At 46.7% G+C, this 25,248-nt stretch overlaps 2 protein-coding genes and 1 long non-coding RNA gene across 22 annotated transcripts in view; 2 read left to right on the forward strand and 1 right to left on the reverse strand.

Annotated features, from left to right (window-relative positions):
* The window catches only part of COMMD1 (copper metabolism domain containing 1), an 81,937-nt gene extending 74,621 nt beyond the window's left edge, over positions 1-7,316 (forward strand). For all 3 annotated transcript variants that reach the window (XM_068940589.1, XM_009686882.2, XM_068940588.1), the window contains one exon: positions 5,752-7,316. In XM_068940589.1, the coding sequence (XP_068796690.1) occupies positions 5,752-5,859 (108 nt within the window). In that variant the 3' untranslated portion in view covers positions 5,860-7,316. The remainder of the gene's footprint in view (positions 1-5,751) is intronic.
* On the reverse strand, positions 1-19,962 carry LOC138066899 (uncharacterized). Of its 4 annotated transcripts, none has more exons than XR_011140575.1 (5): positions 19,875-19,962; positions 18,188-18,373; positions 11,594-11,736; positions 9,947-10,043; positions 7,790-9,414 (listed from the first exon to the last, which is right to left on the reverse strand). It is a non-coding gene; the product is annotated as an uncharacterized lncRNA (long non-coding RNA). The 4 variants fall into 4 exon arrangements; XR_011140572.1 differs by lacking the exon at positions 19,875-19,962 and adding an exon at positions 18,625-18,806; XR_011140574.1 differs by lacking the exons at positions 7,790-9,414; positions 9,947-10,043; positions 19,875-19,962 and adding exons at positions 1-2,033; positions 18,625-18,806.
* B3GNT2 (UDP-GlcNAc:betaGal beta-1,3-N-acetylglucosaminyltransferase 2) overlaps positions 19,297-25,248 on the forward strand; it is a 22,482-nt gene continuing 16,530 nt past the window's right edge. For 4 of the 15 annotated variants that reach the window (XM_068940570.1, XM_068940573.1, XM_068940572.1 and 1 more), the window contains exons 1-2: positions 19,520-19,774; positions 23,953-23,992. Coding sequence is in view for 2 of the 15 variants with exons in the window: in XM_068940578.1 (XP_068796679.1) it covers positions 20,180-20,196; positions 23,953-23,992 (57 nt within the window). In the remaining 13 variants the exon portion in view is untranslated. Of the gene's footprint in view, positions 19,775-20,046; positions 20,197-21,277; positions 21,420-23,952; positions 23,993-25,248 lie in introns of those variants that run through there. The other 11 variants (XM_068940565.1, XM_068940568.1, XR_011140569.1 and 8 more) reach the window with 10 other exon arrangements.

The following is a 25,248-nucleotide window of genomic DNA, read 5'->3' on the forward strand; positions in this document are numbered from 1 at the left end:
GATTGTCCTCCAGGACCTCGTGGTGGAAGATTATATTGTTCTGGAGGTGTTCTCTTCTGGTTTTACTACCCAAGCTACTCTAAAATATTTAGAGGTTTAAAGTCAGGATTGCAGCGTCTTTATTTACCAGCCTTGTGTGATGCACTCAATTAAATATGTAATATCGACGTAATATTTTTCTGGTTAACAGAGGGATTAGATTTGCTTGGCTGCAGAACGTTCTGTGAAACGGCAAGAAAAGTGACATCTAGTAGTAAAGAATTTGTTATTTATTGCTTAGCCACGAGGAAGTAAAAAGTCTTTAAGAAAGCGGCAAGATTAATTTCTGTAGAAAACGTTATGACAAATTTCTTTGATGCAGCGTTTCACACATCCTATTTAATAAGTGGAGAAATAAGTTACTCTCTATTTTAATCTCATTTCACTGAATAGTTGGGCTTCAGCCCACAAAACAGGACAACGCTTTTGAACTCTAGCACTTTTGATAATAACTTTTATTGAAATCCTGGCTTCCGCAATTCTTTTAATTAAAAAATCCCTCCAAGTAAAGCACTTGGCTTACCGCAGTATCAAAAAACGTTAACAAAGATAACAGAATTTCCTTACTAGCAAGCAAATGCATTATTGCGAACGTAAATCTGTTTTATCAGCTAGACCTTTCTAAAAACACTTAGTGTCTTTGTTGGCAAATTTAGGAAGGCTAAAAATTAATGTGGGTTCTTAATCACCAGCAAGAGGTACCAGGATGTTTAAAATGTTTGAAGGAAAGTTTGTTTTCCGGTGACATTATAGATTTGGATTGTTACTTTATATCGGGGTAGTCTGATCTTTAAAACCTTCTAATCTAATACAGAACATTATCCAAGAGAATAAAATATCTTCCAGAGCCATGAAGTTACAGTGAAACTCTGGCACGAGTGCATCATGGGTATGGAGAGGAGAGGCAAGACCCGCGGCACCACAGTGCCGTCGTTGCTCCAGTGAGCGGCTTTTCCCATACTGAAGCCATGCCTGCCTGGCTGCTAAACCATATTTGCGTCTGGGCATCAGCGGCAGGTGCTTTCTCGCTGTCTGGAGAGATTGGCTTCCTTCAAGAGGTGCATTTGGCAGGATGGGGAAACGCTTTTTGTCCCAGGGTATGTCTGAGGTAGGAGGAAAGACCAGCTAACTCCTATACAGAGAGCTGCTAACGATGTTCAAGAGCTGCCGTCTCAGGAGCGAGGGACTCAGACCCAGCGCTGGCTGCGGCTACAGCCCCGAGATCCCCGGGGTGAGCCGCAGGCGCGCGGCGTTGCAAGGAGAACACAGGCATGCACAGAGGGCTTTAAAATGCAGCTGGTTTTAACATGAAATCAGGGCTAACCGGACAAACGCGGCATATCTGTCTTGAGCCAGCATTACTCCTTGAGCACTGCGGAGCGCTCGCTGTGTAACGAGGGAGTTAGCTCCTCTCCTTGCACGTGGCAGGTCTGCTGAGCCATGGAGACGCGCTTTCCTGGAGACAACCAACGCTCAACTTGGCAGCGCTTCTCTGATGATGAAAAAAGCCCCTGGTCTCCTGACCCCACTTGGTTTTTGCGTTGTTAAGGCTGGCATCAACACCTTGGTGTCTCAGTTCAGTTGCTGGGCAGGTTTTGTTCTCCCCTCCTTATCCTCCTGCGAGACGTTCTCCTTCTTTCTCTGAATGCTTTGGCCAAGGCGTTTCCACCTTGGCAGGCAAATATTTGCCTTTGACAGCCTTCATCGTCGCTGGTTGAGCAAGCGTGAGGCCTGGCACTGGCGTTTCCTCACTGATCGCACCAGGCCCAGCATCTCTAGCGAGACCACAGTTTGCTAATCAAACTGGTGTCCAAGTTGTGCATCAACAGATTCCCCAAAGTGCCACCCCCGGGTGGTGGAACAAGCGTTAATCGGGACATCTGTGGATCCAAAGCAAGTGTACCGCCAACCGCTTCATAGTTTTCGCACATCCTTTAAAGTTGCAGTCCTGGCAACGGCCACGTTTCCCGGATCTTGAGCACTGTAGGAGGTCTCTACATAAAAGAAAATGAATACAAAGAAAATAATTTGTGAATTCAGGCACTTTTGTTTATATTTTTCAATTATAGTGGGGTTTTTTTTTTAAGTTTTGAGTGTGTGAGAGTTGGTGTTCTAAAAAATACAGTTAAGCTTTGTAAGTATAGCTTCAGAGATACAGAAAGTAGCCCTTGTCTTGGTATTTTTCAAGCAGTTAGCAAGAAAGCTGATGTTTATAATGACATTCTTGCATATAAATATCTTTGCAGCTCTCAGTTGTTATTGGGGGAAAAAAAAAAGAGGAGAACCTGATTCATGGGTGGGGGGAGCTTGTACTTCTTAGCTGTTTGTTTTGCAACGCCTTTTTATAGCCCAAGCTCAGGAGGGAAATGGGAGGAAGGGTGGGAAAGCATGCGACGCAGTGGCGGGGGAGGACAAGAATCAAGTCTGATATCAAACCACCTGGGCCATGTTTCAGATGCGTCCGCACAAGGCTGTGATAATTATTCAAACACAGTGCAAACTGCTTAGGAAAGTTTTACCCGCTTTACAGGTTAAAAAAAAAATAGCCTTTGCAAGTACCTGCTGGTGAGAAGCGGCATGCGCGGTTTAGTGCAGTGCAAGAGCGCTCTTTTGTTTAATTTGCCTTCCTTTTAACTGGCAAAACCTGAAGAGAAGACAAGCTTCCCTATGCCCTAGGCGCTTGCAAAAACATCTCTACCAGAACTGGCTGAAAACTTTTTTCTGATCAGGTCTGGGAAAATCAGAAGTGACAAACTGGGAGGGGTTAGAGGCGTTGGCTTGGCAGTTGCACGTTGCAGTTGTACCAAAGCCTGCGTGTTTGGGCTGAAACTATCAATTTGTGCTCTTTCGGTGGAGAACAGTTTACCACAGCTAGGTTATGGGATCTGGTTGCAGTGCAATGCTTCTGAAAGCCTCAGGAGATCCAATAACTGGTTGGTTGAAATTTGACTTTTCCAAGCTTTCTTACTAACCAAAGAACATACAGGGAGATGGTTCGGGGTTTTTTTGCTTCTGCTTTGCTATTAAATCCCATAAGTTTGGAAATGCACCTTTTTCAGCCAGATATGACCTAGATTTTTTGGGTTTTTTTCAGTGCACTTTTAATCAGACAGGAAAGCGCAGGAAAGCCTACTGCCGAATGGAGCGAAGCTGCCAAATGCCATACCGAACGCTTTCGTTCTGCGCGCTGGCTAATTGCAGTTCAGCTTTGCCGAGGTGTGTTGTGTATTTTAGACGTGGGCTCTAGTGCCAAGGTGTTTTCAGTAAGACGTGTCAGTAACCATCGTCAAGGACAAACAAAACGGTGTGAGAGAGTCTCTGCTTCCAAGTCCTGGACTTGGTGTCTGCATTGCTGTAGATCCTCCCATGTTTCATGCTCCTGTGTTGTGATGTTGCTTCGAATGCGCTAAATAAGCTTAGGGAGCTGAACGACTAACTTTAAAAGCCCGCAGTAACACAGTTTTCAATAGGAGGCTGTTTGTGAGTATAACTGCTTGTTCAGGCAAAGGCCTTTCCTTTAGTCAACTATATATTCTGCGTGATGTATATATTTAGTTACGTACATGACTGTTACTGAACTTCTGATTGACAGAAGTATCAGCAAAGCTCTGAAGTCTGTAAAACTTTTTAAAATCAGAAACTCTTGCCCACTAAATATGTAATTTGATCTCTGCGTTTATGGCCAATTGGCTTATTTGCTAGTTAGCAGGTGAAGTGCAAGTGCAAATGTTTCATGAAGGTGGACTCATCCAACATAGCCATGACAGGTGATTTACCAGTGCCTGGGTACGAGCATTAGGGGAGACACAGTGATATTTGAAGACAACAAAGTTTACAGGGCCATGACGCTACCTTCTTACCAGGTTTTCATTCTTAAAGCTTGGTGAATCCTAATATAAGTGGGTGGTTACGCCTCTTCAGTTTTAAGATTTAAATCAGCGTTTTGATTTCTGCGTTGAACTGTGGTGGTTCACCATGTGATTTCAGGGCAGAAGCCCTGGCACAACCTTTTCGTGCCCTTCGGCATGCCTGGCTTCCTGATAACGGCCCTCTGCCATCTCCTTTCTTTCCTGATGATGTTCTTTTGGCAGAAAGGTTTGTGATAAATGCATACAAAAGGATCTCCCAACTTCCTCTGCTGTTTTGGTTCTTACCAACAAAAAAAGAAAAAGAAAAAGAAAAAAGAAACCAACCCAAGAATCCGTTCTTAAAAGAGGGGGAAAGAAGGTAAAAGGTAAAATTATCCCTGATGCCTACAGAAAATGCATGTAGCATTTCTAAAATTTACCTCGTAAAACTTTTTGTTTTACAGTTGCATTTGTCGGATTATTTTATCCTTGTGTATTAATTCCATGCATGTAAAGAAGGAAGCTGCGATATTTTCTGGCAAATGCTGATTATATTTAAAAAACAGGTCTTGAAATAATGACAAAGTTTAGTCTGAGAGAAAACAAATGAGAGCTGGAGATGCCCTTCTACTTTTATAAGCACTGCAGTAGCGGTGTTACAGAAATTCAGTAGATATTCAGTACTTCAAATTGCCAAACCTATTCCTATTTCTCATAAGGAGACCTCCCTTCGTATCAGAAAGAACCATTTTTGAATCTGAAGGCTTTACTTGATTTAAATCAACATTAAACAGCATGAGGCACTCTAATTGCAAGCCCTGTGACCTCTGTTCCTTTTCCTTTTGTTTTTTTCTCTTCTCACTGCAGCACCTTCTAAGTTCTTCCTTTCTCCTCTGCTTTCTTGGGAAAGTGGCTGTCTGCACTTAATTTTTTGAATATTTTCAGTTTGTTTCTCTGTCATGGATAGTGCTTCACCTTGAATGGCCTTTAGCATGCAGCCATACACTTGGCAATCTCAAAAGGTTTCTTTTTGCAGGATCGCCATAAGAAATATTTTCTGACTAAAGGCATATCAATAGGTAAGACTGATGGATTAGAGAACTCAGGAGGTCTTTTCACATTGATATTTATAGTTCCATATGGTTAGAATGTTTTTTATATATTCTGTATTTTCTGGGCCCTTGACAAAATCGTTTCTAGTCCTTTTTCCATACCCGAATATCCATCCTGCCAGAGAACACCTTTTTTTTTTATGTGACAGATATTTTTCAGAGCAAATCAGTGCTGCTTCCTAATTTTCTTGTAAGTGTAAATTATTTAGTAATTTAAAACTCCCCTAAATTTCCACGCTAGAATGTCATTTGCCAAGACTGGTTTTTGGGTTCTCGTTTTCCCACGTATACAGTCTGTTTTTCATAAGTGATGAGCTTTGTGCAGTGACTCCAACCACTTTGCATTTCCCAGTATCGGCAGGAACAGCTTTTGGGATCATCAGCCAACTTCCTCCAGATTGGAAAGAAAAGTGGAAGTCTCAGATATAACTAAACTCCTACAGGTTTTGCAGCAGTCCGCAGCAAGGAGAGACCCAAACTGATGCCCGCATTGAAAGGAAAGACAGGCAGAGCTCAGCTTTTGTGTGTCCTCTTTGGCAGCAGCAGGCTGCCCCATTGGCGTATGCTTTTCTTGTTCAGTAGACGTGACCAAGGCTTCTGGGTGTCCTGAGGTTATCTAAGTAGTAGCAGGAAAAAAAGGAGATACAGGACATAAATCTGCAGGAAACCAAGAACTCATTGTCCCCACCCCTTTGTACTCCTGAAGAACAATCTTCTTTCTCAACTAATGTTCTTGCAATTTTATTTTGTAGGAATCTGAATTTCTCTGTCTGGAATTTGATGAGGCCAAGGTGAACCAGATGCTGAAGAAACTGTCAGAAATAGAGGAGAGCATGACCTCGCTGACTCAGGCCACTTAGCTCTTGCCGCAAATAAAGAAATTGCAATTCAGAAAACGAATGAGCTCGATGCTTTTTCATAATTCCTGTTTCTTTATATGAAACAGTTAATGATTTTTAAAGCATGGTTATAACTGGCGAGATGTACAACACATTCAGAAACAAACGTGGGCTACGTTAGGCTGCAGAGTTTTCTTCTACCCCTCCTCCAGGCATGTTCACTAAGGCTGCAGTGGAGCTACTTGCCAAAGCGCTCGATACTGCATAAAGCTTTGCATAATCAGGCCTTCAACTTTAAGAGTAGCTTTTCTCTTTTTTTCCTCAATCAGTTATTGAGTCTTCTCGATGCTGTAAGTACGGGGCGGCACAAACAGCAAAGGTAAATTGGCCAGCTGTGGTGGAGGAGAAGTGAGCAGAAGGGACAGCCAGGCTAGAGGGGACTCGTGTTCATCCTTCCAAAACAGAGGCTATCTAGGACATATTTCCCCATGCAAACTTTGCCTGCATCAGCCTTAAAGCCCAGGAGAGTAAATGAAGTGCAGAGAGTTCAGGGAGACCCAAATGTACATTTTCATAATCGTGAGCCCAGCGCTGAGCTGGGAGCATCCCCTGGGCGATGGCGCTGCTCTCCCTTGAGGAGCCCCCTCCAGGGCGTACTGAGTGCCTGATCCCTGGTGAGCCTTCAAAGGCACTTCCGACCCGTGTCTCACAAGGCTGCATATCCTCTTTAGCCTCCCGCGATTTAGCCTGGCTGTGTCTAGTCCTGCTTGTCACGATGTCTGTCTTGACCTCAACTCTCCCCAGGTTAAACGCAAGGTTTCTAGTGTGTGCAAAGTCAGCTTGGAGTTTGGGTAAAAGGAAATTATCCTTGACAACTCGGCAGGTTAAAATAGTTGTGTGGGGAAGCCTTCTAGCAGCAGATAATGTCCAGGTCACTGTGGTTCACTTGGTGCTCTTGGGAGTTCACCTCTCCTCTTTGCCATAATGCGAAACCACAGGGCAGCCACTGCCCTTCCAGTTTGAGAGGACCCAACAGAAGTGTTTTCTCTGCCAGATGTTTCAGTTCAGGGATGCCCCCTTTTCAGGTTTGTCACAGCAGGTTGTATAACCACAGTTACCTGGCTATCGGCCTGGGAGGGTGTGGAGGAGCTGTTTTCAGCAAGCAAACACTTACACTAGAGTATGATGGTTGCTATAGAGGAACTAGCTGATAGTCCATAAATGGTGGCCTGGGCTCCTCGCTGTCCCCGCAGGGTCATGGACCAGCTGGCGTGTGACAGGGGACTTGCTGTTTTGCTTTGTTGCTAAAGGCAAGGTGTGCATTCGCCTTTGGTTGGAGGCTGCATCGATTCTTTCCATTTTATTTTAGCTTCATAAGCTACCTCCTCCTGAGCTAAAATTATATTGAGTGCTCCTACCAAGATAGAGATGACAATGTAAAATACTTCTGTGCCATAATTAAAGTACTTTTCATTGCTTCTCTTGTGAATTTATTGCTTGTGCAGTTGCCAGATGGTACTTGGGAGCAAACTCTCTCTCCAGAACGAGGAGAGAGTGCATTTTCCTGTCTGCCCCATCAGTAGGTAAAGCATCACCTAAAACAATTTGTATCACTGTGCTTGGAATTAGCATTTTCTTTTCTGTTCTCATCCCACTCCTGCCTCGTCCTTACAGCCACCTGGTTTTCCCCTCGTTTTGTGGAAGGGCCATACCCCTCCCATCTCCTTGCTTTCCCCCATCCTGACTCCTTGGTCTCCCTTCTGCCACTTCTTGTGCCTTTGCCAAGTCTCTGCATGCTGTTGGTGAGGGGGGCAAGGAAGAAGGGTCTGTACCCGCTCCACTTTATGACCTGGATGAAGGGACAGAGTGCCTCCTCAGCAAGTTTGCGGATGATACTAAACTGGGGGGAGTGGCTGACACACCAGAAGACTGTGCTGCCCTTCAGAGGGACCTGGACAGGCTGGAGAGCTGGGCAGAGAGGAACCTCATGAAATTCAACAAAGGCAAGAGCAGGGTCTTGCACCTAGGGAGGAATAACCTCCTGCACCAGTACAGGCTGGGGGTTGACCTGCTGGAGAGCAGCTCTGCAGAGAAGGACCTGGGAGTCCTGGTAGACAACAAGTTAAACATGAGCCAGCAATGTGCCCTTGTGGCCAAGAAGGCCAATGGTCTCCTGGGGTGCATGAGGCAGAGTGTTGCCAGCAGGTCGAGGGAGGTGATCCTGCCCCTCTACTCAGCCCTGGTGAGGCCACATCTGGAGTGCTGGGTCCAGCTCTGGGCTTCCCAGTACAAGAGAGACATGGAGCTCCTGGAGTGAGTCCAACAAAGGGCTACTAAGATGATGAAGGGCTTGGAGCACCTCTCCTATGAGGAAGGGCTGAGGGAGCTGGGACTGTTCAGCCTGGAGAAGAGAAAACGGGGAATCTTATCAATGTGTATAAACATCTGAAGGGAGGGTGTCAAGAGGATGGGGCCGAGCGACAGGAAGAGAGGCAACGGGCACAAGCTGAAACACAGGAAGTTCCGCCTGAACGTGAGGAAAAACTTCTTGACTGTGAGGGTGACTGAGCACTGGAACAGGTTACCCAGAGAGGTTGTGGAGTCTTCTTCCCTGCAGATATTCAAAAGCCGTCTGGACACGGTCCTGGGCAACGTGCTCTAGGTGACCCTGCTTCAGCAGGGGGGTTGGACCAGGTGATCTCCAGAGGTCCCTTCCAACCTCAACCATTCTGTGTGTGATTCACTTTGGGTAGTCCAAGCGCAGAATGAATAGAGGCTTATCCCCTAAAGATCACTGCTGTGCAAAAGTGAAGACAGAGATCCCCCTAGTCACAGTTTTGCTGTCTTTCATGGCTTTTCAGTATTGCAGAGAAACCTGGAGGGTTGTGTGGGGCCAATACCCAGCCTTCCTGGAGCCCCAGGGGGAGAGGAGGGGAGGGAAAGTCTTTCTTCCCACCTTAATACTCCAGCTACCTTGCCAAAAGGTTGGAGATGTCACATCCAAGGATATTTCCTCACCATTCCCAGGCACTGGGCCTCAGTCTGGGCAGGAGGGATCCGTCGCTGAGGTTAAGCATCAGTCTTCTGCATCGAGGCTGACAGGTGCTTTAGCCTGGGAAGAAGTCAGCAGCTCTGATTTGGGGCAGCTCCAGTGAGCTGATATTTTCACGTGTGTCGTGAACATACCACTTTTACCATATTGTGTCCGGCAGCTGGTGTCCTTCGAAAAACCCCAGCTGCTGGAGTCAAGTGACTGAGTGGTAACCTCTGTTTCCATTTAAAAAAACAGCATGTTTCTGCCTTTCGTAACTGCAAAGGCAATACACAACAATATGCACTCAAAGACTCCGACTTTTATTTACAAATAAATAAATCTGGGACTTTTCAGCGCCTGAGGATTTGGCTCCAGCTGATACTTGTCAGAGTGGGGCTGGACGGTGACCCCAGTTCTCATCCCGGTGCCTGGGCTGTCAGCATGGGTGTGAAATGCTGAGATGTTGGCGATTCTCCGAGCTTTCCACACGTGCCTCTTTGTCAAAGTTCATTAACATGTCTTTTTCTGCATTTTAGAGCATGCTTACAAAAAAAAAAAAAAAAAACCAAGGTCAGGGAAGGATCATGATCTTCAGTAACTTGCACCGTGTCAAAGATACTTATTGTTTTATTTTAACATGGACAAAGGATAGGAAAATATGCTATAAATGGAAATTAAAGAGAAACAAACTGGGAACAGATGTCAGGAAGTATTATTTCATGCAAAGAATAATAAATATGTGAAATGGCTAACCAGGCAAGGATGCTGAGGCAAAAAACATTGGGGTCATTTAAGAATTAATTGCATGCTTTCCTCGAAGAGGTGAGATGTTAAACAGGGGCAAGCTTCCACGGGCGACTGCTTCTCTCGCCTTCCCAGCACCTCTTCCCCTGAAATTTATTCTATGTAATGCTCCTAATTCTATTATTTGTGGAGCTTGGTCAACCATCTTGCAAAGATGAAAAAAAAACCCAACCCAAACCAAACCAAACCAAAAGCTTAGTGTTGACCAAACGGTACGGCTGTAGGGGCCCCATCCTGATCTGGGGACCTGTGGCAAGCTCCTGTGCCCACCTGCGGAGCCACACCGGTGGTGTGCCACCAATCTTCCTCCTCTTCCTCCTCCTCCTCGTGGGGAAGTCGCCCCTGGCCACCAGTTGAGCCTGCCGTGCTGTTGGTGGATTTTGTCACGTTAAAAAAAATCCCCCCATGAAAACTTTCCACCCAGGTGACGTTTCCTGCCCCACTGAGCCCTTGCGGGGGCGTGCTCTGTGGTTGGGGCAATGTGGGGCTCCAGCCAGACAAAACTGCATAATTCAACCCAAAAAGTTTTTTTTTTTTTTTTTTTGGCATCCGTGGGCGGAGCAGGGAGCACCCCGGCAGCCAAACATCGTTGCAGCCTTCGTTCTCAGATGGCACCTTTCGTGTTGCTAAAACATCCCAGTTTATTAATTCAATCACTTCTTGTTTTCCGGGACGTTTTCCAAGGTAATTTACGTTCTGCTGCTCCCTAACATGTTTGTGAGAGCTGCCGCCTTAACTCCCACACTGCACAGCTGGCACGCTGTGCCTTCTCGCTCCGCTTTGCAGAAGGAGGCCATTTAGTTGCTTTTTTTCTTGTTTCCAGGACTGCTTAATCTGTAGAGTATTTCTCTAGCCATATAAATATCTGCAAAAGTAAAAATTTAGGCATGCCACATCTTTCCAAATGCAAGCCAAGCAAGCACTGTATTTCATAAAGCTTTGGGCCACACAACGCAGCAGAGACATACCTATTTTATGTTAATTTTTGGTTTACTTCTGAGCCTTTGCCATTGTTCAGGTTATTTAGTCTCATACTTTCCTTCTGCACTTCTCTATATATGTATTTCTCTTCCCGATAGATCCTTTTCTGCCCCATCCATGATGCTGGAATTCATGTTTGTGTTTTTATTATGTTTCATCTGATTGTTTTCACTGTAGGCAGTGGCCTCTGTGTTTTATTGTGCTTTAACTCTTGATGAACTGGTTCATATTTTAAGAGATTTTTCTCTTCTATACACTGATTCTTTAAATCCTTTGCTGTCTATTGATAAAAGAAATCAGTTACCATTTTTGTTAGAAGATTTCTGGATTTATATATTTAGTCAACATTTTCAGATGCGTAAGTCTCTGAGAAGTTTTACCTGATGACTCAAGCTCACTCCACAGTGCTCTTTGAGATTTTTCCTTCCCCTTCTGGGGAATTTCAACAGTTTATTCATTTATTCCAAATATTTACAAGAAGGCGCTCAGTCGGAGCGGGTTACAAAGACAGCCTTTTGGAGAAGGCAGTATCACATGGCGACACTCGGGCTACGGGAGCACAGCAGTCCTTTGCAGCCACCCCGGATGACTTTTTTAATGCGTTACGTTTCATGTGGTTTGCAATCAGAAAAATAGACAATCGTTCTTCCCCTTGGAACAGCGCCCATTAAAATCTCTCTCTGAAATTCAAAAAACCTTGGGAAAGCAGCACACAGAGTACTGTTTAAACAACCACGGAGGCCAAAACGCAGCCCTTGACCTTCCCGGTTGTGCCAAGAGGTAGAGGACACGTGAAAAGGGGGACAGTTTCATGCTTCTGCTTTTGCGCAGGATGGGGCTGCCGTGGCCTCCTCTCCCACAGCCTCGGCATATGCTCTTAGCACTGCTGGCATCTTTCCCTTTGGATGAGGCCCCGGGAAACACCTTGCACCTTACCTTAGTTCAGGCCATCAGATGCACCCTGGCTCCTCAGCTGGCTCCTGGGGGCAACCGAGTGGGACCGCAGGGAAACAACTGGTGTGACAAGTAGGGGGCGGCCAGGTCTCGGGTGGCCGGAGCCAGGTGCAGGCACCACCAAGCTAGAAGGAAGGCAAAATCAGGTTATTTTTCACTTCAATCTCTTAAAACAGTTTGCAAATTTAAAGAAAGGCTGCTTTGGGCCCTGTCAACATGTCTGCACAGAAAACCCCATCAGAAAATAATCTGAACCCCAGCTGATATAAAGACCTTCGGTGAGCCCCAGCCAGCACTTTTAGTGGATGAAATGAGCCTCCATTTGTCCTCGAAGCTCCTTTCCAGGAAGGAGCAGAGCAGGAAATGGTCTCCACTTATGCTTTCTCCCATCTGTGTAGCAAAACATACCTTTTTTACCTGTAAAGGTTGCCCTGTTTCAACCAAACCTCACTAAAGTTGTGGATGACTTCCCCTTTCCTCAGGTGGGAAGCACTTACACCAAAATAAATCCTCAAATATCCAGGTGGCCCTTTACATCGCTTCCTGCAAAAGGTTTGCTGCTTGGGATGAAGGCCCAGATGAGTTTCCCCCCCTCCAGTCCAAACCCAAAATATCTTGCCCTCATGCCTTCCTTTTGATGGTATCAAGGCCGATCTTGAAATTCAAACCAGAGCACAACGAGGAAGTGTAAAATATTTCTCCCAAGACTTTTTTCTTCTTTCATAACTCCTCTGAGTGGAGGCAACTTGGAGCTGGTGTTTTAATTCACTTAGCGGCTGGCAACGGTTGAACCTCACAGCTCAAGCTTCAGCTTTAGCAATGAGATAGTATTGGAGAATGCATAAAAAATGATAATAGAATAAATTACATTTTTGGATGTCAGAGAGTATCTTGGACTCTTGAGGAGCAATGCTTTGCAGGGACAGATGGGGGAAAAGCAGCAATTATAGCATAAAACCCAGACCTAGAGTGCTCTGAGCAGAGCTCCTTGGGAGCCCCGGAGGAAACATTCATCATTCGGGTTTGATGATATGCAATTTCCCTTCCATATTTTCTGAGCTCGCTGGGCACTTGGCAGCCCTGGCCAAATACAGCATTACTGGGAAATTATATCATATAGTGCATTTAATAATAAGTGGCACTCCTCCTGCCTCCCAAATCAAATCAGGCAAAGTACAAGATAAGCAAGTTTCCCGGGGCCAAAAAGCGATGGTCCTCATGAGAAGACGGACTGGACAGATGTGCCCTGTGGCAGCTGGTGGCAGCAGTTTTGGATGGGTGATGCTGGGGGTGGCAGGGCAGTTGGGAGCTGTCTGTGGGGCGACTAGCCAGGCCAGGGAGAGGGTTTCTCCTCCAGGACTGGATGCCTCCATCACTATGGTCATCGAGGCACGTGGTATCGTGTGATGCAAGCTGTGCCTTCTGTTTTTAATCCATTTCCCCCAACCGTGCGTTATTCCACATTTATGCCCCCCGAAGCTGGGCCAAGAGGCCGGTTGGGTGCGTTGCTTGGGGCCGAGATGCTCCACCTCCTGGAGCTGGAAGAAACGCCATGCACGGCCAAGCCCTGCCTCCTCACAGCACCTGCTGCAAGACCTTTGCTCCTGCTGAACCTCAGGACAAATCCACATTTTTCTGCAGCAGAGGAACACCATGCATAAAGTTAATTCCTGTGCTGCAAGACCCCGCGAGGCAATGGCATGTGGAAGCTCACGGTTAAAAAACACTATCAGAAAACAGCAGCTGAGAACCATAAATACTTTTCAGACAGTCCTTAGGCACATCAGGAGACCAGAGCAAGCAAAGCAACTGGAATTTATAAACTTACATAATTAATTTTTCTTTGCTGGGAGAACAAACATTCCCATGTTCCAGCTCTCTTAGGGCCTTTGACAATTGGGCTCCTTTTTATAAATAATGTTATGTAAGTTTATAAATTTCAATTAGTGCTTGTTCTAGTCTCTTGCAGCCTAAGGATGTTTTCACTTCGGTTTATTATTTAGGCTGTGGATAAATCATTTTGCCTTGGTGTATCTATAATGTGATTTAAATTAGGCTGCTTGTAAGCAGCATAATAGTAATGAAATGGTCTCTAGAAAATGTTGGCATTTCACTAATGAGAATCAGGAAAAGAAACGAGTAAGCTTTACGTTGCGGAGTTCAACAAAATGTCGGTACGCGCCTCTGCAGAAGCAGAGCTGGGTTTTTCTGCCCAAGGACACTGGCTGCGGACACGGGACTGCGCGTACCTGAGGCCTCCCGGAGCCGGTGGTGAGTTATGTAACGGCCACAGGATGGTTTTTTCCCAGCGCAGCAACATCTCTGAGTTGTCCTACAGGCCTGTTACTACAATATGCTGCAATCTGATCCTGCAGAAATGATTAAGCCCACTGGCTTAATCCCCCGCCGTTGCAAATTAGTCCAGCTCCATTAACTTCAGTGGACTATGTACATGGAGAAAGTTAAATATATGCAGGATCAGGCGCAAAACCTGCAGTGATTTCGTATGTGGGGCAGTGGTTTACTATTTTCCGAAGCTAGATCTCAGCCATGCTGTGTGCTGTGCTGACTTCTACAGTTTTATTTATTTATGCTGAGCACATCCAAGTCTGAGGGATTTCTCCACAGAGCGAAGAAAAACCCTGTATTTGCTCTGATTATGTTACAGATCTCAGTCCCCAAGTGCCTGAGATATCTCCCTTCCAGTTCATTTTTAGCAATCCATAGGTCTAAAGCTGGATATTAAAAATAGCCGTTTGGATTATTTCATTTTTCTTTGCCCTTTTTTTTTTTTTTTTCCATTTCTGAAGCTTATCTAAGGATCCTATAACAAGAAGATAAGAGCTTTCTGATCTCGGTCTTTCAGTTATCGCACTGGTGCAGCGAGGGCAGCAGCGTGAGCAAGGAGAAAGCCAAGCCAGGGACAGGGTGCTGTTGTGGGGAGGCACATGGGGGCACAACCCCTCCGTGTAATTCGGATGCAAAGCGACGCAAGTAGCCCGTGACGTCCAGCGTTGGATGGATGAGCATAAATACATCTGTGGGTAAACCGGTCACAGCAGATCGGCAGGGTCCCCGGAATATCAGAGCCCCAAGCGCCTGTGAGAAGCCCTCTGGGGAGGTGCCAGCCCCAAACCCAGGCAGCGAAAAGCCCGCAGCGTCCGATGTCACCGATGCGGGTCCTGATCCCGGCAGCTGAGCAAGGTTTCGCGCCCGTAGCAGCTGCTGGCGCTTTGATAACATGCTGGAAGTGTCCCGCATAAAACCTCCTGCACGTTAACATCAGCCTGGATCTTCACTTCCTAATGTGCCTCTCTGCCATCCGGAAAATAGCCATTTTGGACATCAGCACCTTTCCATGCAAATGACTGGTTTTGGTCAGAGTCCCATTACCCAAGCTGGCACTGTGAGAGTCCATGGGAACTCACGCAACCGAGCCTCATCTAAGAGACGTCTGAAATTAGGATAATTTAAAAATCTAAGTTATATGCGAGGACTGGCAGTTGTCCTACAGCTGGGGCTTTGCTAGCGCTTAAAACCACATCTGCTAAAAAATAATAAAAAAAAGTGGAAGAGATTCAGCTGAAATGGGTCCAGTACATTTTTTCCTAAGTGTAAACAGTTTTTGCACCTTCAAAGAGATTCAGCTGCAGACTCTACTGCCTGGCACTCTTCAGTGTTGCATCTCTTCAGGCCTTGCTGCAAAATGCCGTGGGATGCGCTCTGCATCGAAGTGAAGACAAGTGTAAGGGGTTCACGTTTCCTGGACACAAAAAACGTGTTTTGTACATGGCGCTTTTTTGTTGTTTACAATGTAATAGTTGTCCTCTTTCTACTCGTAAAGAAGTTGAATTTTAAGTGGATTCTTTTCCATCCTCTTGCCTGCACTGCTGTGCCTTACGTCTGCAAGGAAAAGGAGTCTCGCTGGGAGGAATGCTCTTGGTTACAGTAGTCTTTATCTAGAAAAGGCAGGTTGGTCTGTCTAGAGCAGGGAAACAGCCATTTTCAATGCAAGCAGCTCAGGGAGTAATTATTCTTGGCGAATGTGACTCAATGCAAGCATGAGGTAGCTCTGCCCAGTTTGCAAACGACAAGTGAGCAAGACAGCCGGGGTGAGTTTCTTCCTGCTGTTGCTATCTTGCTTGGTTAAAATGCAACTTCCCCACCCCGGTTTGATTGCAATAGCTGACTGCAGCGGTCCAGCATTGCGGGAGACGTGGGTGAGCATGCTGACCTCTTCAACTTGCATGGTTATGGAAAGCTAAATATATTACCCAGATCTCCCTTGTCTCACCAGTGCTTGAAAACAAAAGGAAGTGGAACAAAACAGCTCTGCAGCGTCTGCTCTTGCTGTGCTGGTTTGCATGTCGGGGGGGAAGTGGGGGAAAACTGCCGTGCAAAGAGATTGCTGAAATATTTTGTTCGCGTAGCTGACAAACCTTGCTTGTCCTGAGAAAAGCTCTTTCCTTGGTTGAACTCCAGGCTCCAACCTTCGGATGGGAAAAAGAGTTTTATTCCTGGTGGAATTGAGATGCTCCAGCTCCAAGTGCATGGCCTATGCATTTTTTTACTTTCTTCTTCTTATCTCCAACTTTGAAAATCAGGACTGCTGTTGAAGTACTTGCACGCTTAGGTAGCAATGTTTAGGCTCCTGTTATTATTTAAATTTTGACCTCTTATTTTGCACTCTTATCCTCAGTGACAAAACCACACTGAGAGTGCTCCCACTGTTTCCAGCTGGATTTCTCTAGCCACAGCAGTCTGTCCACAAATATCAGAGCGATTCGTGTCACGGGTAGGCTTTGGCCCATCACAGAAAATTACTTCCAGCTGCATTGGCCTTACAGGAGAATCTGATCCAGGACAACTGGGCGAGTGTTTATAAAAGGGAGGTTGGGAAGAGTTTCTGTACATGCAGCATTTCTGTCCCTCGCAGCATTTTTGGTCCAGCTGGCTAGGCCACTCCTTGGAGCTGGGCCCCCTGTGCTAACAGATGTCCCTGGTGTTATGGGATGCAGCATGAGGGCTCTTGGGCGCACACTTCTGTAATATAAATAACCACCAGCCGTGCTGGACTTGCAGGTGCTCCCTGTGGAGCTGGTGAGGATTTCTGATAGTTCTGGTCTCCAGGGAGGAGCGCGCTGCCAGCGAGGAGGCAGCGGGCACGTTTGCAAGGGGGCACAAGCAGATATCTGGGAAGTCGGGGGGGATTAAAAAGTTCACGAAAGAAGCCTGCGTCGCCGCCATTCCAGTCCCTTGGGTATCTGTGGGCTGAGCTGCTCCCACGGTGGCTCCCACAGTCACAACGGGGCAGACCAGCCATGCTGGTGGGACGCAGGATGGCTATAAAAGCTATAACGAAGTGGCGCCGTGATGGGGCTCTCCAGCAAGAGCAGCCCCTGGCCCTCTGAGCTCCTGACCTGTCAGTGGCCACCTGCTCCCAGCCTTCGGGGCACTTTCTTCTGGCGTGGCTAGGTCTGACTCTTCTCGCTCCTGCTTTGTTGATACGAAGCAGGAAGAGCAAGATAACCTTGGAGCATTTATAATCTGGGACTTGTTCCTGCTTCTCACTCCTGCACAATATACCAGTTATTAATTACCAAGCAAATGCTAGAGAAATGGCCAATGTACACAGCTCAGATGTAAATGAGATAGTGCACCAAACAGTTTATAATACAGTGAACCCAATTACTATGGCAGTAATGAATAAACAACCTGAAAAGAAGAGAAACCATTTTGCATTTGATCAAAAATGAGATTTGAATCTCTCTAGAATATTCTCTTTTCTGGCCATCGTGCACATCATTCTACCCACGAAAAACTCCAGCAATGAAAATTCAAGTCCCCAAATGACATGACAGTGATGCCCTGAAAGCGTAAGTTCATTATAAGCATCCTGTGAGAAGTGTATGATGCTCTACAATTCACTTGCAAGGGCTGCATACTGGATCTGGTAATTTGCATTGTGATGGTGAGTGAAGGTGGTATTTTTGAATATGTAGGCAAAAAAGCTATTCAAAATTCAGACTAACTAAAAGGATTGGTGTGTACACGCCACGGACAATAGGAGCAGTCAAAAGCATTTGCTTTCTCTCTCAGGAAAAAAAAGCAACAATTTACTACTGTACCCATAAGAGCGCACAACTTTACAGACCTAGAAAATGAAAATCCTGTTTCCTTCCTAATGAAGCAAACTGGAGAACACTTGTAATGTCATTTTTTCAGGGCTTTCTTAGTTTCATCCCCGCATAATAGGTACCCAGGGGAGGAAGGACTTGGACTCCGGGTGCGACCCCTCACGTCCTGCTGTGTGCTACTGCGCAGGTCAGTGATGGGAGGCCAGCGACCATACCGAATTCACGCTGGCAGCTGTAATTAGCGTTTACTCCATTGCCCACCCCCAAAATATCAGAACATCCTGCGATTTTCTTCAAAAACTGTGATTTTCTTTTAATACTGTTGATGCTTTAAAAAGCGCATTTTTGGAAGGCTACTCATTACTCTGCCACCCCAATACTTGTCACAGCAGCTGGCTGCAAAAAGCTCTTTCTCAGCGAGCCCCGTAGAGGTACCTACAGTTTCTTCAAGGCAACGTCGGCGACGAACAGCCGGGAGCAGAGCATCTGGCTGTTGTCAGGAACCGGCTCTTGTTAATTAACGTATGCGGCTGTGTCAGGTCATGCCAGAGCCCGGCGGGGTGCGAGGTGGGTTCGCCTCCTCTCTCCACGGCCTCGTTTCCTCCGGCGTCGCGTGCGGCCGGGCCTGCCGAAAGCAGGGGAAAAGGGGAATTAAACCCGAGCGCGGCCAGGATTTTGTCGTCTCATCAACAGAGCAAGGAAGAGAAAAAAAAAAACCAAAGCAAAAAAACAACCAACCCCAAACCAAAAAAAACCCAGCATGTTACTAATGAGCGAGTCACACGGGATTCATATGGCTCTGGAGGGCAAATTTCCCAAACCCGAAACGCTCAGCAACTTCCCAGCTAAGGGAAGCGCCGGTAAGTTAAAACAGACCTGCTGAAGCAAAAGCCTCACGGACAAGTGCCGGCTGCAGTCGCCTTCTTGTTTAAAACGGAGGAACGTATTGGAAAGTGTGATGTGGACCAGCATTTCCCAGGGGCCTGATGATGTTGCGCGTAGCAGGCGCTGGGTGACCTCCGGCAGCGGCACCGTTTCCCCCCCGGCTCGGGTGGTTTTTTTTTGCAGCCAAAAAGGGGCGAGGCGTCGAGGGGGATCATGGCGCCTGGGAGGCGGCGCTGCGGGCGGGCCCGCAACGGAGGCGCGCCGGCGGCGCGGCCGGCCAGGCAGGGCGGGGCGGGGCAGGGGCCCTGCAGGGCGGGTGTCCGCGGGCCGCGAGGCCTCGGGGAGGTGGCAGGGGGCCGTGCCGTGCTCGGGAAAGGGGCAGGCGGCGAGGCGGCCGTGAAGCCCCAACCCCTTCCGCCCGCCCGCCCGCTCGTTGTTCTTGGGCCGCGGCGGCCCGGCAACCAAGGAGACGATGGTTGTGAGGGTGGTGTGGGGGGGGGGGAAGGAGTGTGGAGAGGGGACTCCCCCTCCCCCGCTTGCTTCCACGCGCGCCGCCCGCCCCGCCCAATCCGTGGCGCCGCCGGGCGGCGAAAGGCGGGGCTTCGGCGGGCAGGCGAGCCGCGGTTGGTGGCCCTTCCCCCCCAGCCCACCTCCCCCCCCCCGCACCGCGGCGCGTGGTCGGAGGCGTTGGGGGTTCGCGCTCGTTGCCGCGGCGGCGCGAGCGGGAAGGCGAGGGCGCGCGGGCGCGCTCGCGGGGCCAACGGGCAACAAGTGAGGCGCTTCCCCGCTGCCGCCAACGGCCGCCTCGGCGCCCCCCTCCCCGGGCGCGGCGCGGCTCGCCCTGAGCGGAGGCGGGCAGAGGAGGGCCGGGCCGGTGAGGGGGGGCGGCGGCGGCGGCGGCGGCGGGACGGGGCCGGCGCAGCCCAGCCCAGCCGTCGGCATCGCCCTCAGGTGCGGAGCCGCCGCCCGCCGCAGCGGGATGGAGCCCCGCGGGCCGTTGGGGCCGTTGTGAACCGGGCCGGGGCGGGGGATTTCCCTCCCCCCCCGCACCACCTCAGCGCCGCGGACAGGCACTCGGCGGCCGGACATGGTGGATTTGGCTTTGGCGGCGGCAGGGACGAGCCCGGCGGCGACTGGCAAGGTGAGGGCGGGAGGGGGCTCGGCGTCGGCTGCCGCCGCCCGGGGCGCTGGGGCGGGAAAACAACGACAGAGGGGGGGGGGAAGGAAAAAAACCCTCAAACCCCATCGTTTCTCCTCAGCTGCTGCCTCCCCTTGTTTTCCCCTGCGGGAGGTCGCAGCTCCTGGCTCGGCTGTGTGCGGACAGCTGTAAGCTGGCGGTGGCGGGGGGCGGACAGGTGGAGCGATGCATACTTCCCTTTTTTTTTTTTTTTTTTAAATTTGGTAGGGTTTTATGTGTTGGGGGGAGGGTGGGGGAGGCGGCGAAGGGTGCGGTGAAAGCCTGCGGCCGCCGCTCCGTCCCCTGGCGCCCGCCCGCCCGCCGCACATGTTGCTGCGAGCTGGCTGAGAGCGAGATCCGTCGGCGGGGATGAAACTTGAAGAAGCGTATGTTTGCCGTCTCCGTCCCTTATTTATTCCTTTCCTCGTTGGAGGGAGGAGGAGGAGGTGCGGGAACCGTGAGTTTTTCCCCGAGGGGGCGGCAGGCTGCTGCAGTGCTGGGCGCTGCTGCAATCCCGCCGCGACTGGTGGAGAGGGCGAGGGCACGGCCGCTCGCCGGGGCCGCTAATTAGCCGGCTGCCGCCTGTAACCCGATAGCTTAATTACTGAGCATCTAATCAATCAGCGCTGGGGCTCTGCTGTTACAGCGCGGTGCTGAGGAGGAGGTGTGGGGGCCTTGAAAGCGCTGAAGCGCCCGCCTTGGATAAGCCCGACTGGATATTGCAAATGCTCCTTTTTCCTTTTTTTTTTTTTTTGGTTAAAAAAGGAAAAATAGCCTCGATATTTCTGTTCCTTTATAAAACGATGCTGTTTCGCCCTTTAGAACTTCCTGAAACACGCTGTACTCTGTCAGGAGGGGACTTCAGGTTACTTGCTTTCATTGTGGCCAAGCTGCAGCTCACAATTCATTAGTCATCCTGCAAAAATTTATGGTGAAAGTTACTTGAGTAACCCTTTAGGCTAACCTCCCAAAAATACCCAGTGCTGTTGAAGTTGATTGTTAAACGCTGATGTTTAGTTTAACTACGTAGATTAAGAGTTTACTTGCTTCAGTTTTTTTTTTCTTCTTAATTTGAAGACGATGAAGGGGGTTTGGGCACAGCAGGGTTTAATCTGGATCTGTAAGGCCGTATGCATAAAATACATTCTGAATATGTAATCTGAAAGCTGTGGAGGAAACATGATTATAGAGTACTCCTTTGAGGAAATTCCTGGTTAATTATTCCTCCTCTGTCTTAAATAGGGACAGACACGAATTTTAGTTCTCTGTAGAAGTTGATTAAAGCAGTTTCACGTTCTTTTCCTTTGTGTCATCTCGCAGCTCTGATTGTGCGTCAGATCTTCATGCAGTCAGGGTGCATGTCTGTGGGCAAGGGTAGATAACGCTTCCTTCACTGAGTGATACAGTTCCTGCTCTGTTCATATGACTAACTGTCGAATTAACTAGTGGGAAAAATTACCTTGACAGTGACCCAATCTAAAGCCTGTGGAAACCACTGGAGGAATCGAGACCGTATTACTGTCAGACGCCTGGAGTAAACAAAACAGAGAAGCGGATTTTTTTTTTTTTAATAGTTCTTCCGGGGCCAGGAGCAATTGAAAAAGAGAAGGTGCGTTTTTAGCAATAATATTGTAGTGGAGGTGAACACTTGTCACAGAACACTTGTCCTGTGCTTAAAAACGTACCATTATGGGTTGGGATCAAAGTCCTTTGGCTTAAAGGAAACCCTGTTTTTGTTGCTTTTTTTTAAATGTGCGACTTTATATCTGTGTCTCTGCTATAGAAGTGCTGCAGTAGTGTTACACAGTTTGCTATGAGGAAGCTCTAAACACTATGTAAAGCAATTAAAAATTCGAACTTGTTCTAAGTGATTTTTGTCATCTGTAAACAGATTTTGCTTGGATTTTTGTTTTTGACGTGGGCTGTAAATAGAAATGAGGGAAATGAGGTACAGCAGCAGGTAACACGGCTGAAGGGACTTGTTGAAGGTCATGCATTAGATCACTAGGAGAGCTATTTAGCCCCCCCGATGCCTGTATCTAGTAATAAATCCAGTTTGCTAATCTTCCGAGAGAGTTGTTCCAAATGAGCAGAACGTCAATGGTGGTCAAAAAAAAGATTATTATTACCTGTCAGTTCTTTCTAAATTCTTAAATATTTCAACAATGAAGGTATTGCTGAGGAAATCAGTATATATCAGTAAAAAAAGTAGTACTTGCTCAGAAAGGCTTTGATGAAAGATGAAAAGTGGATAAAGTCCATATATTTGTCAGCATAGCATATTAAATTATTCTCTACATAAATTATTCTCTCAGGCTGAACATGGGAAACTGCAGGACTTGGGTGGTCATCTTTGTCTTTCTTGCCTCCCCATCAAAATCCTGGAAGAAGGCAGTCTTTCAGAGGGAGTATGACTTAAGAGGATCCTTGGTTGTGCCTTGGCAATGCCTAGACCCTTGGTAGTAGTTCATAGTTTTACTGCCACCTGGTGCAGCTATTTTTGTAGTGGGACTAGTTCTGATAGTGGCTTTTACTGTTATCTGTGCTAAAACCATTTGACGGAGAACAAATGGTGGTGATAAAAGACAGTCTACATCAGCGTGTGTGGTGTTGAAACACACAATGTAGTCATATGTCTTGTACCACAGCCAATATTGTTGTTGTCACACAGTCAAGCAGCAGTGATGGTTTGTCATTAACATGAATACTTGAATGAAATCTATATAGCCATGCTGTGTACTTTATTCAGATTAGGTAAAGGAGAAGAAAAGATTGAACAGTGCAGACTAAGATGCTCAGCCAGCTTTTTTTAGTAACTTGTTCTTTTCCAGTAGATGATTTCATTTCTGACAAATAACATCAAATTATTTTGTAAAATCTCTGCTTCAGACAACTTGTGCAGCTTCGCATGGGTTACTTCATGGACATTGTTTTGCATGCTGTCAAACTTGGGGCTTTAATAGAAAGCAAGCAGTTCTGTTAGAAATAAATCAAGGGAAAGTGTTCTAGATTTATATTCTACTGGATTCAGCTATGTCTCATGCTGTACAAATTCCATTATTATGCTGTCTATTACACTCTCTGTACTTACCTTTTACAAAGTGTTTAAGCACTAAATAGTAGAGCCTTGTTGGTTTCTTGTATGTTTATCAGTACCCTTAAAGCTCCTCAGACTGTAGGATTCTCGCACTCTCGAAGAACTGCTCCCCCCACCCCAAGCTGTTGTCAGTCTTATACTCTTAAACTGTTATGGCGACAAGGTTTTAATAATCTGTTTTCTTTAGTTTGGTCAGTGTATTTTTGCAGTAGGCATGAAATAGAAAGGAAGACGCATTTCATAAAAACACGGAGCCTTTTAACATGTCTGTTTTTCATGTTAATGTTTTTTGGAAGACCATTAGAATTGATAGCCTTCCAAAAGCTTAAAACCGTCTTTGTATCCTTTATTGGTTGTAGATTTGGGATAAAATATATGTATGTGCATTATTTTCTGTTACGATACAGTAAAACTATGTAACTTATTTTGAAGCAAGTGTCTAACCATTTGCTTTTCAAATTTAAACTTTTATAATCTTTTCTGATATACTGAACTCTAATCCCTAATGATTGTTTGTAAAATACCGTTTTTTAACCAAAATGTTCACCATTAGTTTAGGAAGAAGATGTAGTCGTATGATTTTGCGTGTAAGAAATCAGTGGATAAGTATTTGATGCTTCTGCTGTGTAAAATGCATTCTAGGCTGTGTTCAGACGAATGCTTGATACGAATTTAGAGAAGAACTTGTGTCTGGAGTACAGCTAACAAAAAATTACTAATTTAATCTGCCTGTTATGCCTTGACCTGACCTCATTGGTGTATATTTAGATGATTTTATCTCTGTCTGCTACTACTTAACAGTTGCATTATGCAACCTTTATTTGCTTAAAGAGGAACAAAAAAAATCATGAAAAGATGGAGATAAAACAACAAAATGCAGGTTCTACCCATCATTTTTAGTACAAAATGAGCAAGCCACTAACTGAAAGCTGGAGAATAAAACATCTTCAGATGCGTCCAGGTAGTGACACGTTGTTTTTTGCATAGGAGGAACTGACAGGAATCTCAGGCTTGAGCCTTCCTTTCTCTTGTATCTTTTCCACAGATTTTATGGAGGGAAGGATGGGCCTTTTAGGATTCAAAAGGTGAGTATGTAAACTTCCACAAGTCTCCAGGTCATACATAATGCAATGAAAACACTGGATCATTAAAACGTTTTGTGATGAACTGTGCAAAAGAGTGATTGAATTGGTGTCTCATGGGAAGCAATTAGCATTTAAATAAGGAAAAGAATCCCAGTGTGTGATGGGTGTGGTGCTGAGATTTTTAAAGGGAGAATTGATGAAACAATTTCATCAGCAGTTGTTTAAGAAAGCTTTGTTGTTTTAGAAAAATATAGCTGAAAAACATACTTTGAAATAGTTTTGTTCATCTTTGAATTTTACAAAGGTTTTTTTTTTTTAATACAGTGATTTCCTCATGTTAAGTTCACAGAGGCATTACTCTGAGGGTAGACTGACTAAGTCACATAAGTCAGTTATGTAAATCAAATAAGCAAGAAGTCTTGATTTCGGGTAGATGACTAATTTTACTCTTTTTCTATAAAAGACTAGTTCTCAATGGTTTACAAACCACCGGAAGGCATGTGTAAGTTGTGCAAAATTTACATTAGGAGTGTGGTATTAAAAATATGCAAGCCCTGTCAAGGTGCGTGTGTGGGAGGGGGTCTGCTCAGCTTCCTGCCACAGACGCCTGCTGTTGGGTCTGCACTGGCTTTTGTGCTGGTCGCGCCCTTCCCAGGGCTGGTTCAACTCGCTAACCTGGTGGCAGGATCTGACCTGCGCCCGCGGCTGGGAGCCGGGGAGGGTGAACGCGGTTTGCCCTTCCCTTGGAAGGGAGCCGTGAGACCCACTGGGCCGCGAGCACAGCCTCCAAGCTTGCTGATGGGTTTTTTGAGGCTTGGTGGCTGAAGCAGTGCTCCCGTCCATCCTGCCTGCCCCCCTTCCCCCAGTCTGTTGTGCTGGCATAGCTGTTTGTGCAGCTGTGTTGTGAACTGAATTAGGGAACTGATTGGGTTGAGAAATAACTGTTTTGTTTGCTTGTCTTATGGGTTGTGCAAAACGTAATGCAGAGAGCCATGCAAACATGGGAATTCACGGGCTGGGAAAGGGTAGGATTTCTCAATCCAGGCTAAGGAAGACTGCTGCTGAATGTGGGAACTGTACCCTGAATTTGGTGACATTTCCTCTTACTTGAGGATTTTTTTTTTTTTTTAAATCAGATGTTTGAATGTTAGAAAATGGCAATCGAAAAACTGTCTTGGAGGTGGAGAACTTCATATTGCAAAATGTCAGTTTGTGTTTGAATAGAAATAAGAATTAAATTAAAAGGCATGTAGAAC

This window comes from Struthio camelus, chromosome 3 (genome assembly GCF_040807025.1).
Source record: "Struthio camelus isolate bStrCam1 chromosome 3, bStrCam1.hap1, whole genome shotgun sequence".
Classification (NCBI taxonomy): Eukaryota; Metazoa; Chordata; class Aves; order Struthioniformes; family Struthionidae; genus Struthio; species Struthio camelus.